The 16,450-nt window shown below is 39.6% G+C and overlaps 1 protein-coding gene across 1 annotated transcript in view; it reads right to left on the bottom strand.

The window, feature by feature from the left end:
• PLXDC2 (plexin domain containing 2) overlaps nt 1–16,152 on the bottom strand; it is a 446,547-nt gene extending 430,395 nt beyond the window's left edge. The window contains exon 1 of the mRNA XM_049624674.1: nt 15,923–16,152. Within this exon, the coding sequence (XP_049480631.1) occupies nt 15,923–16,034 (112 nt within the window). The 5' untranslated portion in view covers nt 16,035–16,152. The remainder of the gene's footprint in view (nt 1–15,922) is intronic.
• Nucleotides 16,153–16,450: the final 298 nt, after the last annotated feature.

Below are 16,450 nucleotides of genomic sequence, written 5' to 3'. Positions count from 1 at the left end.
ATTTTAATGTGATTCAGTCCTGTCATCTTGAGACAACGATAGAGTAAGTCAGTTTCTTCTAGTTTAGGAATTAATACAATTGGATAATGGGGATATCTTGAAAAATAATATTCATTTCTGATAGCATTAGCAAAAAATGGGCAAAACGGTATTAAAATGGTACCCTAAGCACTATCCACTACACACATATGGAGACAAAATGAACATTGGTTTACCTTTCTCTTTATTCTCTCCCAGCCCCTATTTGGTATTCCTGTTGCTCTGCATCTATAAACCCTATACCTTCACACACCTTCACACTCACATGCACACACACACACACCTGCACACACACACACACACACTGAGTGACTTCTTGCTGTTCTTGGTCTAACCAGGGACCATGTCTGTCCTAGTCTGAGCAGGAACACTGTAACTATCTCTTTACTACACCCGTTCTAAGTAGGTTGCAAATAGAAAGGATGTGGGTGACCATGGTCCTTCCTTTGGATACTGACATTTCCCAAGATATACTATCTAAACACAAAACATGACTCTAAGCTAACAACCACTAACACATCAACGTAGGAGGCATAGTACATGAACAAAGAGTTGTTCCATTGCTCTCCAGTAACACCATGAGAGCATCCACCTCTATAGCCCGTATACACAGTCCTGGCCTCAACTAAACCACCAGTGACCTCTGTATAGCTGCAAGAAAAAAAAATACTAAGTATGACATACTCAGAGGACTCTAGATTTTTAAAGACTTCCATTCATTTCTTCTTTGGACATTTCTTATCTCCCATTCACTGATGAAATCTTAGAATAGCTGTCTTGCTCTTACACATATATTGCTTACTTTTTCAGATAAATTCACTAAGACACAGGTAGCATTTGGGGCCTCTCTATAAATAGAACATCATCGTGCAAAAAAGTTAACTTGTCGTCCAAGGGAATTGTGTAATCTCATATAGCAGCTTATTTATTCCTAGAAGCAAGTATATGAATAAGGTCAAAGTATTGTTTTCTTGTGTCGGTGTAGATGACACAGCAGAATTTTGTTTTGTGTCCTCAGGGCAGGCCCAGAAGGGAAAACTGTTTTGGGGAGCTTCATCTCATTTTACACAACATAAGTTTGTTAAAAATAAATTCTTTGAGTGTTCTTTTAATGCATGTTTTATTGGAATAATGTTCTTCAAATCCAAATCGTGCCCTAGGCTATCATGGAGTGAGGGGGAGGCTTCTGAAAAATAGCAATGCTTTGCATTCCAAAACCTAGTCATGCAAGTCGAAGCCTGTCGGAGGTGCAGCCTGTGTGCCATTTAATGTTCACACGGCCGTCAAAAATGCTAACTGGCTGTATTTTTTCATAAACCTGCATCAGTAGTAATGCCCGTGATGGTTACTAAACCAAAGATGATATGATATTATCTCTGGCAGTTTGAAACATGGGTACCCCAATAATTAATATTTTAAAACTATTAATGAAAGCCTCCTCAGGCTGCTCACTATGCTGCAGAGAATTCTTGCCTCGCTCTGCCTTCCTTTTTTTTACTCTTGTTTACATTCGTCTCTCAATTTACTGCTTCCATACTTCTTTATATTTCTATGGTAACCTTACCAAACCATTAGAGAACAGAAATTCTTTGCCAGTCATTATGACTGGAGTAGACGGCTAATTTTATTCCCTTATTACAAATGAAGAAAGGAGGTTTCAACAGTTAATATTCTTGTACAGTCATCCAACTGATAAATGGCAAAGCCATGGTTTGGACCCAAGCTTTCCTGGCATCAGAAGCATCCTCTAAGAACTAAAAGACAAGGGAATGATGTCTTTCCCAGAGCCTGTCCCCCACCTCCATCCTCCGAGCCCTCCTCTGGCTTTGCTGCTCCAGGGTAGATCAGGCACTGGTTTGTCCCCTTGTTATGCTCATGCCTATCACAGTCATCCCACATGACTCATGCTATGTGTGTGCTCGTCTTCCCCTGCAGATCACCTTCCTGAAGTATAGAAACCATGTTTTATTTTTACCTAAAACAGTGAACTATGAAATAAAATTGATTGAATGAAAAACATCCTCCAACTGAAATTTTCCCATTGGAAGAACAGCTGAACTAATCTGAAAATTAGGGGATGTGAACTTTATAAAGAGATTTCAAATCGTCCTATGAAAATGTCATATATTTTAAGCACACATCACACTTAAGTGGGGATATGGTGGTCCCCAACTTAGGTATAAAGAATATGATTCAGAAGGGCTAGGTTTCCAATTAACATATAAGAGCCTATTTTACTTTTACCAGAGGCATCAATATAATCCTCCCACACATTAAAAAAAATATTGATTACTTATTGGATGAATGAACGGATGATTGAGTCAATGCCTTCATTAGAAGTAAAGCAGATATTAGTGGGCTCTACTCAATAAGTTAGGCAAGAATATTTAAATTGAAAACCTACCATGCACTGAGTGCTATGTCTGAAAGGTAGTTTTACTATTTTTGTTTTATTTCAAAATTCTTTTTTTTTTATTTTTTTTTTTAACATTTATTCATTTTTGAGACAGAGAGAGACAGAGCATGAGCAGGGGAGGGTCAGAGAGAGAGGGAGACACAGAATCCGAAACAGGCTCCAGGCTCTGAGCTGTCAGCCCAGAGCCTGATGTGGGGCTTGAACTCACGGACCGTGAGATCATGACCTGAGCCGAAGTTGGAAGCCCAACCAACTGAGCCACCCAGGTGCCCCATATTTCAAAATTCTTAATGGTCTGGAAAATCCCAATAAAAAAGTATTAAGTAAAAATTAAATAAGTATTGGCTGTAGATCAGCTATTGCCTACTTAATGTTTTTGTTTTGTTTTTCTTTTTTTGCCTCTTAATTCTAGGTACAGATTAATGGACTAACAAAAGCTATGATGTGTCACCCATTAAATAGTTAAGGCTTCCTCTTCTCTATTGCCTGGAAAGTTTATCTACAACCACAACAAAATAAAATAATAAGAAGTACAGGGCAAATGAAAGACACAAAATAAAACACACAGAAAGATTACAAAAATAAGATCCAGGTAAGAGAATTTAATGTGCAAAATGAGAGAGGAACAAAATATACCTGAGAAAACCAACTTGAAGAAACTATTACAGTCACAACCTTCCACCTGATGTCTGAGATTTGAATTATTTTTAATAGTTACCGAGATGGCACTCCACCAAATGAGCTTATGCTGAAAATTCATTTAACACATATGTCTTGAGTGCCTTCTATGATACACCAAGCAATATGAGATTGCCAAGAAAAAAAAAAAGGAAAGGGAAGCATGGTTCCAACCCTCACGGAGTTTACAGTTTAGTGGGAGAAATAGTCACCCATCAAATAACTATTCAAATAGCCACATAATTTTTAAAAATACATATTTACTAACACTTTTCAGGGGCAAGTAACCAACTTCAACTCAAAAACTGGAATTTTCTGGTTCATGCTATTGGGAAATCTAAGACTGCCTACACATGGCTTTAGACTTTTATCTTCCCAATGCAGCAACCCCCAGGGGTGTTTAAAAACAAAACAGAAACAAAAACAGAAGTGATCAATGTGAACCTGGAGAGGTAAGCCAGGACCAGATTACTGAAGGCCTTGACTTTTTCCCTTGACTAAAAGGGAGGGTTGACTGACTTGATGTCCATGACATATGGGTACAACGAGTACTCACCTGAACAGGTGATGAACTGTCTTGGGGGAGCAAGACACCTATGATAGAAGCTCCAAGGAGAACCCCAGAAGAGTCAGAGAGGAGATTCCTAAATGATGGTAAGGTGCTTTCCAGTAGAAAGGGGAAAGAGACATTGAGTAGAAAATATCAGTTGTCCACACCATAAAACTAGTATGGAATACAGAAAGAACTTTGGACATGTTTCTAGAAAAAAAATAAAATAGACAAAGGTAATGAAAATGTGCCTGGAGAATAGCAAATATAACTTGTAGAGACACAAAGGATGCTAACCAAAACCGACGTAAACTTCACCAAGTGGATCCCATTTGGAAACTTGAAAGGAGTTAACTCACATTACTGAGTCCAGAATTAAGAGATATCTTAGACCCTTTTGTTGAAAAAATATTTAAAAGGCTGCCCAGTGATTTGTATTTGGAAATCTTTCAAATATCTAATCTTAGAGAGTATTTCCTACTTTGCATCTTCAGCTTTGAGATAGCTGGAAAGCTGTTTATGCAAATTTCACGGTTCAATCTCTAATTTTGATTTCATTCATTGTTTAACCATATGTTTCTTTTAAACTATGGGATTCCCTCCAGAAAGGCAAATGAACCAGTTTTAATATTTTTTTCAAAAAAAAATCAAGTTGCTGGTTTATAAATGATTAAAGTATTAATTAATAAGTATAACTAAAAGTATCATCATTAAAGTATCTGTTCTCCCTAGCTTAATAAATGACTAGATCATCCCTACACTATCATTTGTAAACAAACTCTCAATTCTTCATAAATGCATAAGTTTCTTTATGCTGAAGTCACTCAGTCTCTGGCTTGTACATATTTTACTCATTGATATGTAAATCTGAGGCATGTTAAATTATGATTTAGAAATTCTTCCCAAAGAAATATGGAGAAACAAGGTAGGAACAAAATTCTTTGCCTGAGTAATAAATCCAAACAAATACAGTATATCTTATAAGTGGAACACTAACAAGATTCTTTTGTTGAACAAATTTTCAAGGAGGACTTCCTATTCTTGGAGCTAGTGATTCGGTGGTGATCAGTCACGTATGGCCTTTCACCTCGGGCAGCTTACAGTCAAATGCAGACAGGACCACACTATTGATGATAAGTGATATCATGAGGACGTGTAGAGTGCACTTTGGCGAGGCATTTGTCTCAAACTAGGAGCTGGCAAACAAACACTAAAAGAAAATTATTCGATGTGCCAAAAATCAAATCCAATACGAGACCTGAAGGGCAAATAGCCAAGGAAAGGAGGAAAGTGTGCTCCAAGAAGGAAAGGCATGTGCAATTTTCCGAGGGGATATTGTGTTGGGAAATTGGTGAGCAGGAGGCAGGAAGTGATAAATTTGAACCCAGGGAGGGAAGCCAGGACAAAATTATCGAAGGCCTTGCCTCTGGTGTGAGAGCAGTAGGAAGGCAGGAAAGCATTTTCAACAGAGGAGTGGCATAGCCAGATTTGCATTTTAGAAAGAGCTTTCAGGCTGTGGAATGAAGAATGGATTCCAGCAGGACAATTTTGGAGGCAAGGAGTGAAGCTGTTGAAGTAAAGTAGGCTAGGAAAAATGGTGGCCTGCCGGAGCCAGAATAATGGAACTAGGGAATGGAGAAAGGCAGTCTGGAGTCAGACATCAGTGCTTAGTTTTAGAAAAATTAGCTTCTTATTGGCTGTGCCTACTTTACAAACCACTCTCCTAAAAACAGTTGGAGAAAACTGACATTGCACAAGTCTGACTTCCTGCATCAAGCTGTTTTGCAATGTCCAGACAATGAGACTATAATCTGCAGGATGACTTTGAATCATTGCTTGTTTTTAAAAATATCTAAAATGAACAACAGATGTTAAAAAGATAATGAAGGCTAAATAACAAAGAAATAAAACAGACTGCCTGCCTTGTCAGTTGACTCCTGATTAACAAATATCCAGGCCAGTACGCATGAGTGCAGAGCAACAGCCAGTTTTAAACTGTGCTGAGGTAGAGATGCGGTTAGGATTTGCAACTCCAGCAAATTTCAACCACTTGATTTATAAACGCCTGTAGTCTAAATAAAATCATAAATCTATTATCTTTAAATGGTAGTAATTTGTAAAGTGCACTTTCTTTCGATGTAAATCTCCCATGAAATTGATATTAATTAGCTAAAGAGCAAACATTAAGGAGAATCCTAAATGCAGGGGCTTTTACCATTCTCATCAGAGCTGTTTCTTAGGAAGGAGCAAACCTACAGTCTTGCCTGTAACTGCTCTGCTGGTCTAGAGATGGGTTACGGAAAGGGACACTGTGAAAATGTCACAATTTTCACATATTATTTGCCTAGTGTTTACCCTTCGTTTGTAGTAGTTTCCAAGAAGTTAGGAATTAACATTCTTTCCCTCAATTGAACTCTTTATTTCAATTAACCTATCGTTTCTACCTGGATTTCCTAAGAAACAATTAGAATGTACCATTAGCTTCATGATGCGATCAGGAAAACAGCACTAGCCCTCCATCTAAGGACTTTGTTTCAACTAAAAAAGATAACTGCCAAATAGTCACTATTAACAATTCGTTAGGAGGTGCCAGGGTACTTGTTCTGGCTTTTACATGTTGTAGTAAAGAAATTACATCGTCTCCAAGTTGTTTAGAAATCGAAATCTTTACTAAATGACTGAGATTTAATGTGATTTCAAACAAAGTCCAACAGAGGATTTAGTGAAAACTGAAAAGTTTATTCCAAATAGATAGTGGAAATGCCAAGAGTCTTCTAGAATACCCATGACACTTCTGAAGATCAAAAACAAGAAGGACAGGTTGGCCCAGCCAGATGTACTTATTATAAAGCTAAAGTAATTAACATCCTGTGATATCCACACAGAGATAATTATCAGGGGTCCCCCCATCCCAGCCTTCATCTTTGAAGTACTTAATCTTGGACGGTCTAGTAGGGCTTGTCCTAGGCACTATCTTTCATAGTACAACATCCGTAAGCCAAATAACCCATGAATTATATCTTTAAGTATAAGCTGAGTAACCCCTGCATATGAACATGAAGACAGATGTATGTAAGGATATGGGTAGCAGGCTTGTTCAAAATTTCTCTGATTGATTGCCTGCACTGATTGATGGAAGATGGACAAATCAATGGTGGGGAAATAGCTGGAAGACTGGATAAATCAATTATGGAAAAATCAGGACCAACACAAATGCGTGTGTACAAAACAGCAAGTGATGATGTTATTATTATTATATCAAAGTGATGACTTATTACACAATTCAGCCTCAACCCAAATTTTTTTACAACACATTCATCAGTATTTTGCAAGTCTTGCAGTATTAACAGATGTTACCACAATATTCTGATATAGGAAATATTTTAACACATACTTCATGTTAAATGAAATGCTTTCATAAAATTCATTTAATTTGAATTAAAGAAATTTAATCTGAATAAAAGACATTTTTAAAACTATGTAAAAATTTAAAACACAAGTTATAAATCAAAACAGATACAAATATACATCACCCAAGATATGATATCCTATGATGTTCAATAAGCTATGAAAATAAATCAAGCAGTATCTTTGTAAGTACAGCGAGAATGCTTTCAAACTAATATGAAATGATATTTTTTAAAACAAAAGTCAACTTTATTTTTTTTAAATTTTTTTAACATTTATTTATTTATTTTTGAGAGACACCAAGAGAATTGAGCGGGGGAGGGGCAGAGAGAGAGGGAGACACAGAATCTGACGCAGGCTCCAGGCACTCAGCTGTCAGCACGGAGCTGGCACAGGGCTCCAGCTCATGGAGGGCAAGATCATGACCTGAGCTGAAGCCGGACACAACCGACTGAGCCACCCAGGCGCCCCAAAAAAGTCAACTCTATTTTTACAGGGCATCCAGAGTTTTCAAATCGGTATTAAAATAAACTTTTATTGTGTGAACAAATAACTTCAAATGACTCTTTCTAGTCCCACTCCAAACAAACAAGAACCAAAGAACAAAAATGCAAATACATACTGCTATGTTTCATCATTCAGTTTTTGCTTTTCAGTTTTTCATAGTTCAAGTATGTATATACAGTATACTTTAATTTTAAACATAAAACTATGGAATAGCAAAATAATTAAGAGGTTGCTTTTCTTTTTAATCAAAAGCTCAGGGCAGGATTCCTTTATGTGTTTTTAATTTTTTAATGTTTATTTTATTTTATTTTTTAATGTTTATTTTTGAGACAGAGGGAGACAGAGCACGAGTTGGAGAGAGGCAGAGAGAGAGGGAGACACAGGATCCGAAGCAGGCTCCAGCTCCGAGCTGTCAGCACAGAGCTTGACATGGGACTTGAACTCATGGACTGTGAGATCATGACCTGAGCCAAACTCAGTGCTCAACCAACTGAGCCACCCAGGAGCCCCAGGACAGGATTCCTTTAAAGAGTAAGAATCCACACGCAGTAAGGATATGATTCAGTATACCAAAAGTCATTTCACATACACTTTTCCATGAATATCTCACAGTGCAGCTTTCAGAGATGTACTGAAGGAAACGGACAGCAGAAGGAGGAGGGGGACGGTGCAGCCAAAAGAAGTCAAGTACAATACTGGACTTGCTCCCCCTGCGCCTGCAGTAAGGTCAGTGGGCTCTTTTGACCAAACAAATGAACAACTTACCAGTTAAGCAATCAGATTTGTTGTGTCATTGCCAGCTATGGTCAGTTTCGGGAGAGAATTAAGCAAATATGCATAATAGAAATACACCCTAGAAGACCATTTCACAACTTGAAAATCATGATTATTTGTGAATTTCATATTCTAAAGTGATAAGTTCTGCCTCTATCTTGCTTCTCTTTTAGGGTTTAGGGAAATCATCATTTTATTGGATGTTCGGATTATGGTTTCAGAGAGAAAAAGTCGGGAGCTACCGTTACCAACAGATCCATGTACAAAATTAACAACTGTGTTAACTCAAAAACTACTACCTAAAAAAACGTCAGTGCCTGCTGAATATTCCAGATTCCAAGTGGACCAAAGAAAACATCATCCTTATGGAAATAAATAAGGATGTACTTACCAAGCCTCATGCTTAAAGAAAATATGCCAGCTTTATTTACACTTCTCCTATCACTGACCACTCCAGGGAGTATGTAGAAAATTGACTTTTAAATATTCTGATTTTTATGCAGTTTATCCACAGGGCAAATTCTTGACATTCTTTCTGTATTCTCAAAGCCTTGGTGAGCTAAGCACCTTACCTACAGGATGAGACCTTGAGCAATATGAATTCTAGGAAAATTTTCCAATTAGTGAAAAATAATAGGTGAGGAGAGGGAGGAACTCAGCAAAAAGACTCCAGAAAAGTAAAACAGAAGTCATCCTGCAATCCTTGCCTTTATGACCCTCTCAGCAAAGCCACAGGCCGTTCTCTACTCTAACGTCTGAAGCAGAAGCAGTGACTATCGCCCGATTTTAATTTAGAAGAGGAGAGCTACCCGTGCTCGCATCTGTTTGGATGACCTCGGGAGGAAGGGATTACAAATCTAGATTTCAAAGAAGGCCACACAGTCCAACTGCATATTCAGATCTGCAGTCTTTAACAGGCTATACTAATTCCGAACAGGTCCCTGAGGAGAGCTCAGATTCTATTTAAATACCCAAATCTGTACCATCACGCTGTATCTCACCACCTGTTTAATTCACGAGGGCAAATAAGAACCTGCCAAAGAACAAATACAAAATGAGTTCAAAGTCCGGGTACCACATAATGTAGAATATTTTATATTCTGTTCTTCCCTCAGATATTATTGTGCTAATTTGACCAGGCAAATACGTGACACAAGAAAGAGGGGGAGAAACCGGCTTAATAAAAGCATCAGTACTTAGTCTGTCATTCTTCAGGAACTTCCTCAGTTGAACAGAATCATTGTCTGAAGGATAGTGAGGGAAGACATCCCGTGCGAACCCTAGTGAAGAAGAAAGACTTCTCAGAGCGCAGTACTGTAAAGAGATAATTAAAGCTTTGAGAAAATGTGCTTGGGATAAAGGCAGAGGCCTGGAATTAGTCAGATTAAAAGAAAGCTGAAAAGCAACTTAGTAATATACAGCTTTACATAGTGCGGCGATTACTTTTTATTTACTTATTTCCCATCTCTGAAACCAAGACAAGACGAGATTTTAAGTGAGTAAAGTTGGACAAAAATAAAGAAGGGTAGGAAAGAGAACGGGTCGCCTGGGTGGCGCAGTCAGTTAAGCATCTGACTCTTGATTTCGGCTCAGGGCATGATCTCACAGTTTGAGCCCCATGTTGGGCTCTGTGCTGACAGGGCTGAGCCTCTCTCTCTCTCTCTCTCTCTCTCTCTCTCTCTGTCCCTCTCTCTGCCCTCCCCCCCCCATGGGCTCGCACGCTCTCTCTCTTTCCCTCTCTCAAAATAAATAAATAAATAAATATTATTTTTAAAAAAGGAGTATGAAAGACAAGATGGTAAACTAGTCCACAAAAAAGTGAAGTCCAGAAAGTATATATACTTGTTGGAGGGAAGCTACAAATTGTGCTCTGAGCTTTCAGGTAACCAGATTTTAAAAGGTAATGCATCTGGTCAAAATGCATCATGTCCAGAAAATAGAAACAACCTAATTCGGAAGAACAACTCTGTCTGTTATTAAGATACAAGATTTCTCTCCTTTTCTCTCTCCCTCTCTCTCTCTCTCTCTCACTGCCCTCACCTACTGGGGGAGCAGACACTGCAAAATGCACTGCATGGTGCCACCAACACCCCCAAAACCACCACCACAACACGTTTTATAAGATCACTTTATTTATTTATTTTCTTATTCATTTATTTTTAGTTTTTTAATTAATTTATTTATTTTTACTTTGTTTTCTTCAAAGGCCTCCTTCAGTGTAGGTTAATGGCATGAGGCCTGAGCACAATTCAAGAGTAATTTCACAACGAACTAAACCTGTTAAATTATTTAATAGTGTTCATCTCTGCCGAAAATACATCACCATTATATGTCTATATGTACATATAGGCATATACATTTTCATAAATATATGCACACATATGTGCACACATATACACAAACGCACGTATTGTATTTAAAGGTGTTAGGTTAAGAACATGAGTAAAAATTCATTCAGAAACCAGAAGTATAATTGAATGACAGAATGAACTTCTTAAAAGTTCTATTAATAGAAGGTTTAAGGTAAATATTATCCACCACAAGCATTATGACAGTTCAGCAGACCCCTGGATCCTCCTCTCTTGTTTTAAACGATCAGTTCTGCAAAACCTGTCTGTATATTCATTTCCAACTTATTGGTGGAAAAAGTCATAAACAGGGTAAACAAGTACTTTTCAGAAGTCTCCCAAGGTGACATTCAAACCAACAGTCCACCTTGAACTACCATTCCATTCAGTCCGGTCAGTTCAACAGCTATTTATTGCATGCCTGTGTGGCAGATGCCTTGGGGGATTCAGAAGTGAACGGACCATGACCCTACAGAACACGATCTATGGTGTAAGAAAGTATATGAAAGAGATACAGAAATGGAATGGAGGGAAACAACTCTTCCAATATCAAGCAGATTCAAACAAACGAGTGCCTTTAAAAAGGCACAGAAGTTCCCGAGGGTTCTGAGATGGCACATCCTTTTGTGAACTGTGTCACTTTAGATAAAAGCCTGTAAGAAAAAGCAGATGGACCAATGGAGACGCATGAGGGAAGAAGGTGAAGGAGGAAAGGAAAAGAGGTAGTAACACAGCACCTACTCAGGGGAGATCAAAGAGCCTCAACTGGGGAGAGTGTTCAGAAACGGGGTGGGAAGGGAGAGCTGAAACAGTAGGTCCAGGCCACATGATAATGATCTTGGAGGCCATGGTGAAGAGACAGTATTTAATGTGGTAGGAAATCGCTCAAGACTTCAGATCTCATGATCACAGCTGCTGATCAACTCACTAATCTTCATAAATATTCTGCTTCTACAACAGGAAATATCTTTTAGGAAGCAAAAAAACAGGGACAAAACTAATTGAAAAGAAGCCACGCTGTCTACTTCTCTGCAGGCAGAGAAGAAGCCTGTTTGGAGCAAATTAGTATCTTCTATTACTAAGTTTTACTCAAGTACTTTCTACTTGATAAAAATCTGTTTCTGAAGATCAAACTTAACAAATGCATAAACTGTCCTACTTATAATAATTTCAAATCTCTGTGCAGACATCCATGAACTAAAAATCTTATCCATCCTTAGGCTTCAATTTGTATCTGTTCTCTAAAAGAAAAAAAAAACTCTCACATTTTGTGTTTTAAAAAATTTTGTATGGAAACACGAGTCACTGATTTATTAAAAATCAACCTAGAGCTCTTGGGTGGCTCAGTCGGTTAAGTGTCAACTCTTGATTTTGGCTCAAGTCATGATCTTGCAGTTTGTGAGTTTGAGCCCCGCATCAGTCTCTGCCCTAATAGTGAGGAGCCTGCTTGGGATTCTCTCTCTCCCATTCTCTCTACCCCTCCCCCTCCCAAAATAAAATAAAATAAAATAAAATAAAATAAAATAAAAGTCAACCTACCATTTGTTCATTAATCTGACCCAGGTCTACTTTATAGAGGATATTCACTTGATTAACCTTCTGTTATAATTTTCTCTTCCAGTATATATGCAAACAGATATACTAATGACAGTATGTCTCAACAGAGATACTCTCATAGTAAACTCCACAAGTTAGTAACATTTCAAACTAAGTCTTTTAACTCCAACGAAAGCAGAAAATAATAGAAAAATATCCCACTAGAGAAACAACTAAAATAAATGTAAATGACCTGCTAAAAATAAACTATTTCCCTCCAGTACATAGCAATATTAGAAAGTTTAAATAGCAAAAGTTCCCTGGAGTCCTAAACTATTTTTGCTCTGTATATAGTGGTATTGAACTTCCTTGTTGCATTAAGTCACATTTAAGAGTAATAACCAGGCCAAAATAACTCCATAATTTTAGGTCTTTTTTCCCTATTTACATTTTAGAAATCTTCAAGACATTAACACATCTTTCTCCTTTGACACGGTTAATAAACTGTTTTTCACTATAGGATATAGGAACAAATGTATAACAATACAAAGAAGATTTCCGATTTCTAGAGTTTAGAATTATTCTAAGTTTATTTTTCTCTAAATATTGGTGTTGATAAAAACTATTTAGTATGGCATATACTTTTCATCTATGTGTAGATTACATTCAATCCTAAAGATAAATTCATTACATAATGAGCTTTTCACTGTAAGAGAGAGATTTGAAAGCTATGCTGTTCAGAATTCCACAATAATTTGCTAAAAACCTCCAGCATTGATACAAAAGAAGGTATTTGAATTTTTCCACTGTACAAATGCACCACAAGAATGTATTCAAAGTATAGATCTTTATGGGGCGCCTGGGTGGCTCAGTTGGTTGTGTCTGACCTCGGCTCAGGTCATGATCTCGCCATTCGTGGGTTTGAGCTCAGCATTGGGCTCTGGGCTGACAGCTCAGAGCGTGGAGCCTGCTTCAGATTCTGTGTCTCCCTCTCTCTCTACCCCTCTCCCACTCATGCTCTGTCTCTCTCTGTCTCTCAAAAGTAAATAAACATTAAAAAAAATTTTTTAAGTATAGATCTTTACATGTAGAAGGTGCTATATAAATGTTGAATGAAAAGTTAATTTCAATGAACATGGGAAATAAACACTAATTATTATAAATTGCCACTCATTTACGTGTGGTAAGCTGAAATGTCCAAAACATACTGCGCATAGGAAAAACAAAGTATTGAAGATCATTAATCTGAGAGATTTGGGAAAGAATGGGAATAGGAGAAATTAGCAGTTCCTCTGCCCTCTGGTGGCAATAAAATCAACTGCAGCATTTTCTAAAGTAATACATAATTAAATGTCCCTGTTATGAAATCAGATTTTTTTCTCCTGTGCCAAAATGTCTGTGATAAAAAATCCTGATTGCTACATGGCAAATTTCAAGACTGTTGGGCTCTTTAAAATTTTTCCCATAGTGATATTTTAGCATGTTTACAAAGGAAATTATTTTTTCTTCTATTTCATTGCTATATTGTATTTATAGGAAAGAAAATATAACCATTTAACTCCAAGATTACTCAAAAACTGTATGTAGACTGATATCCAGTAAAGAAGCTACTTCAGTTTGCAATACATCTCCAAAACACTTACCAAGAAATTTAAAACTATTCATTTTTTACTCAATCCTATAAAAATATGGGTTTCTAGAGTAATTTTCCACCACAGGTACTAGTTTATAATTAGTTTATAATACCTGTACATTTATGTTGGGCAATTTAGGTATTTTATAATCCCCACAGCTTTTAATTATCTGGCCAATTGCAGAGTGAATGTTCACTCATCCTCAATTTGATAACTTAGAAATGTATACATATTCTTTTCTCAGTAACATACCATTAATGAAAGAAGTTCGGAAAAAATAAACATCTGCTGATCTTTTTTTTCTCTTCTGTAAATGCATTATTTACAGAAATTTCAAATAAACAACTTTGGAATCCATTTTGGCATACACGTCTCTCTAACCTCCTTTGGGATGAATTGTTTTCTTTAAGCATTTACTTATTTCATGAATGTGGCCATACCATATCAATATCATAGGGTAAAAGTCTTAGTGTTTTTTTTTTTCCAACCAATGAAATGTATCAAACAAGATAATCTACTGACGTACCTAGTAAAGAACAAGCTATGTCCATCTATGCAGAACAAAACTGTATGTGACCAAGACAAATCAACATGAAGAAAATTGGGGTTTTAAAGTGTTTCACAGTTTTAAAAGCGTTGTCATCATGTTGCCCCCTCCTCCCATCCCACACACCCCTCCAATCATAAATTGGAGCGCAGAGTCAGATTCTGTGCGTTCTCTATAAGAATTTACACCAGGGGCAGAGACAGTGTTTTTAGCTGATTTCTAGGTCTCAGATTGGTGAATTTCATTCAAGGACTTTCTCCAAGATTCACCTCACTTGGAATCCCCAGGTGACCTCGGTAAGCTTCCACCTGCGACTTTCATGCTTGACATTTGCGGACACATGTATACTTTCTGAGGAATCGCTTACCACCACCACCACCACCACCCCAGACTTCAGAATTAAAACAAAACAAAATGTTGATTACGCTCATCAGAAAGTTTGTGTTTTCTTTTTTTCTCCAAGTGTATTTTGTTCATTTCACCTCCTCTCCCAAGTCTAACCCGAGTTCACAAATTTCTGCCAAGGTTCTCTCTGCCTGCTTCTTCACCTTCTTCCTGAGGGGCAGAAAGGGTGAGCAAGCACCCAGTTCTCAGAGGGCAGGGTCGCGGGAGGCACCTGAAACCCCGGCTTAGCTCCCAGCCTGCGAGAGCCAGCGGGTCGCGGGCAGGGTGTTGCTACGCCGGCTCCGCGCTGGCCCCGGGGGCGCGGCTCCCGGCTGGACGCGAACCTGGCTAGCAACGACCCGGAGCCACCACAGGGTAGATGCGAAGGCCGGGTCTCCGCGCGGGGGCAATGTCAGGGCGCTTGGACAAACCCCGGACGCGTTCAGGCCTGTCTGCGAAGGCGGCCGGTGGAGGACAATGGGGGCAGGCATTGGTCTCCAGAGGCGCGCCCACCCCATTTCTGCCACCTCCTCCCGTCCTCGGCGCCGCGCCGCACCTACCCCGCCCCGCTTCCAGAGCCCGTTCGAGCCCAGACTGCGAAAGGGAACTAAGGTGGGGATCGCGTGGGGTAGAAAGGTGCGGCCACAGGAAATTTTCTACAGCTGGGGGGAACCCTGCAATCCCCAGCTGCCACTACGTCCCCCACCCACGGCCCCCATCACGCACTCGCTTAGTTTATCGCGGCAGCAGAGAAGCAGGAGGAGCCAGAGAGGAGACTTCCCAGAGATGCCAGTTCTGGGAAAGGTATCTACAGAAGGTTTGCTCTTACACACCAGAGCCCTCTCTGGGCGACTTGGGGAGACAGTACCACCCCCTGTCGCTCAGGTGAAGGAAGCCCGAAATCCTCAAGAAAACCTCCAGTCCCCTTCTCTAACCAACCCCCTCCTCCCCATTCGGAAAGCCCAAGTTTACCCAAAAGCAATTGCAATAACTTTCCCAAGGGCAGACAGATGAGGTGGGGGGTGGGTTGAGAATGGAGGGGGGAGTGCCAGCGAAATCTTCAGTTGCGCAAAAAAATCAACAAGCTAAAGTGCATCTTACCATTGATTTGGTTTCCAGGCTCCCCTTCAGTGAACTGAAAACGGTCCATTAAAAAGTGGCAAAGTAACACAACTCCTGCAGCGGCCAGGTCTGCCCTCGGGAACCTCGCCATGCCGCCGCCGAGACCTCCCTCCCCCTCCCCGCCAGTCCTTCCCAGGCGCCGGGTGCTTGGAGGCTCGGAGTGGAAATCGGGACGCTGGGGACGCTGGGGCCAAGCGCTGCGGACCCGTCTGGCTGAACCTGGAGGCCTTTGTAAATTTCGATGGGATTTCACACTCGGGAGCTGGGAAGAGGAAGGGAGAGCGAGGGGGAGTGCAGTCCTCTCCGGACCTCCGGGTCTCTCTTCGCAACTTGCCACAACACTCGCAGCCCTCACCCCAGACACAGGACACCAACGGCGGGGAGGAAAGGCCACTTGCAGCCGGGGCTCGCAAACTCTCGGTTCCGCACAGGCAGCGCCACCCGGGTGCGCGCAGTGACTTCCGAGCCCCCGCGATATGCTCCACTGGGTTCAAAATAGATCTAATT

Source organism: Panthera uncia, chromosome B4 (assembly GCF_023721935.1).
Source record: "Panthera uncia isolate 11264 chromosome B4, Puncia_PCG_1.0, whole genome shotgun sequence".
Taxonomy (NCBI): Eukaryota; Metazoa; Chordata; class Mammalia; order Carnivora; family Felidae; genus Panthera; species Panthera uncia.
Note: the sequence above shows the minus strand (reverse complement) of the source record. Positions and strands in the feature narration are given on the sequence as shown.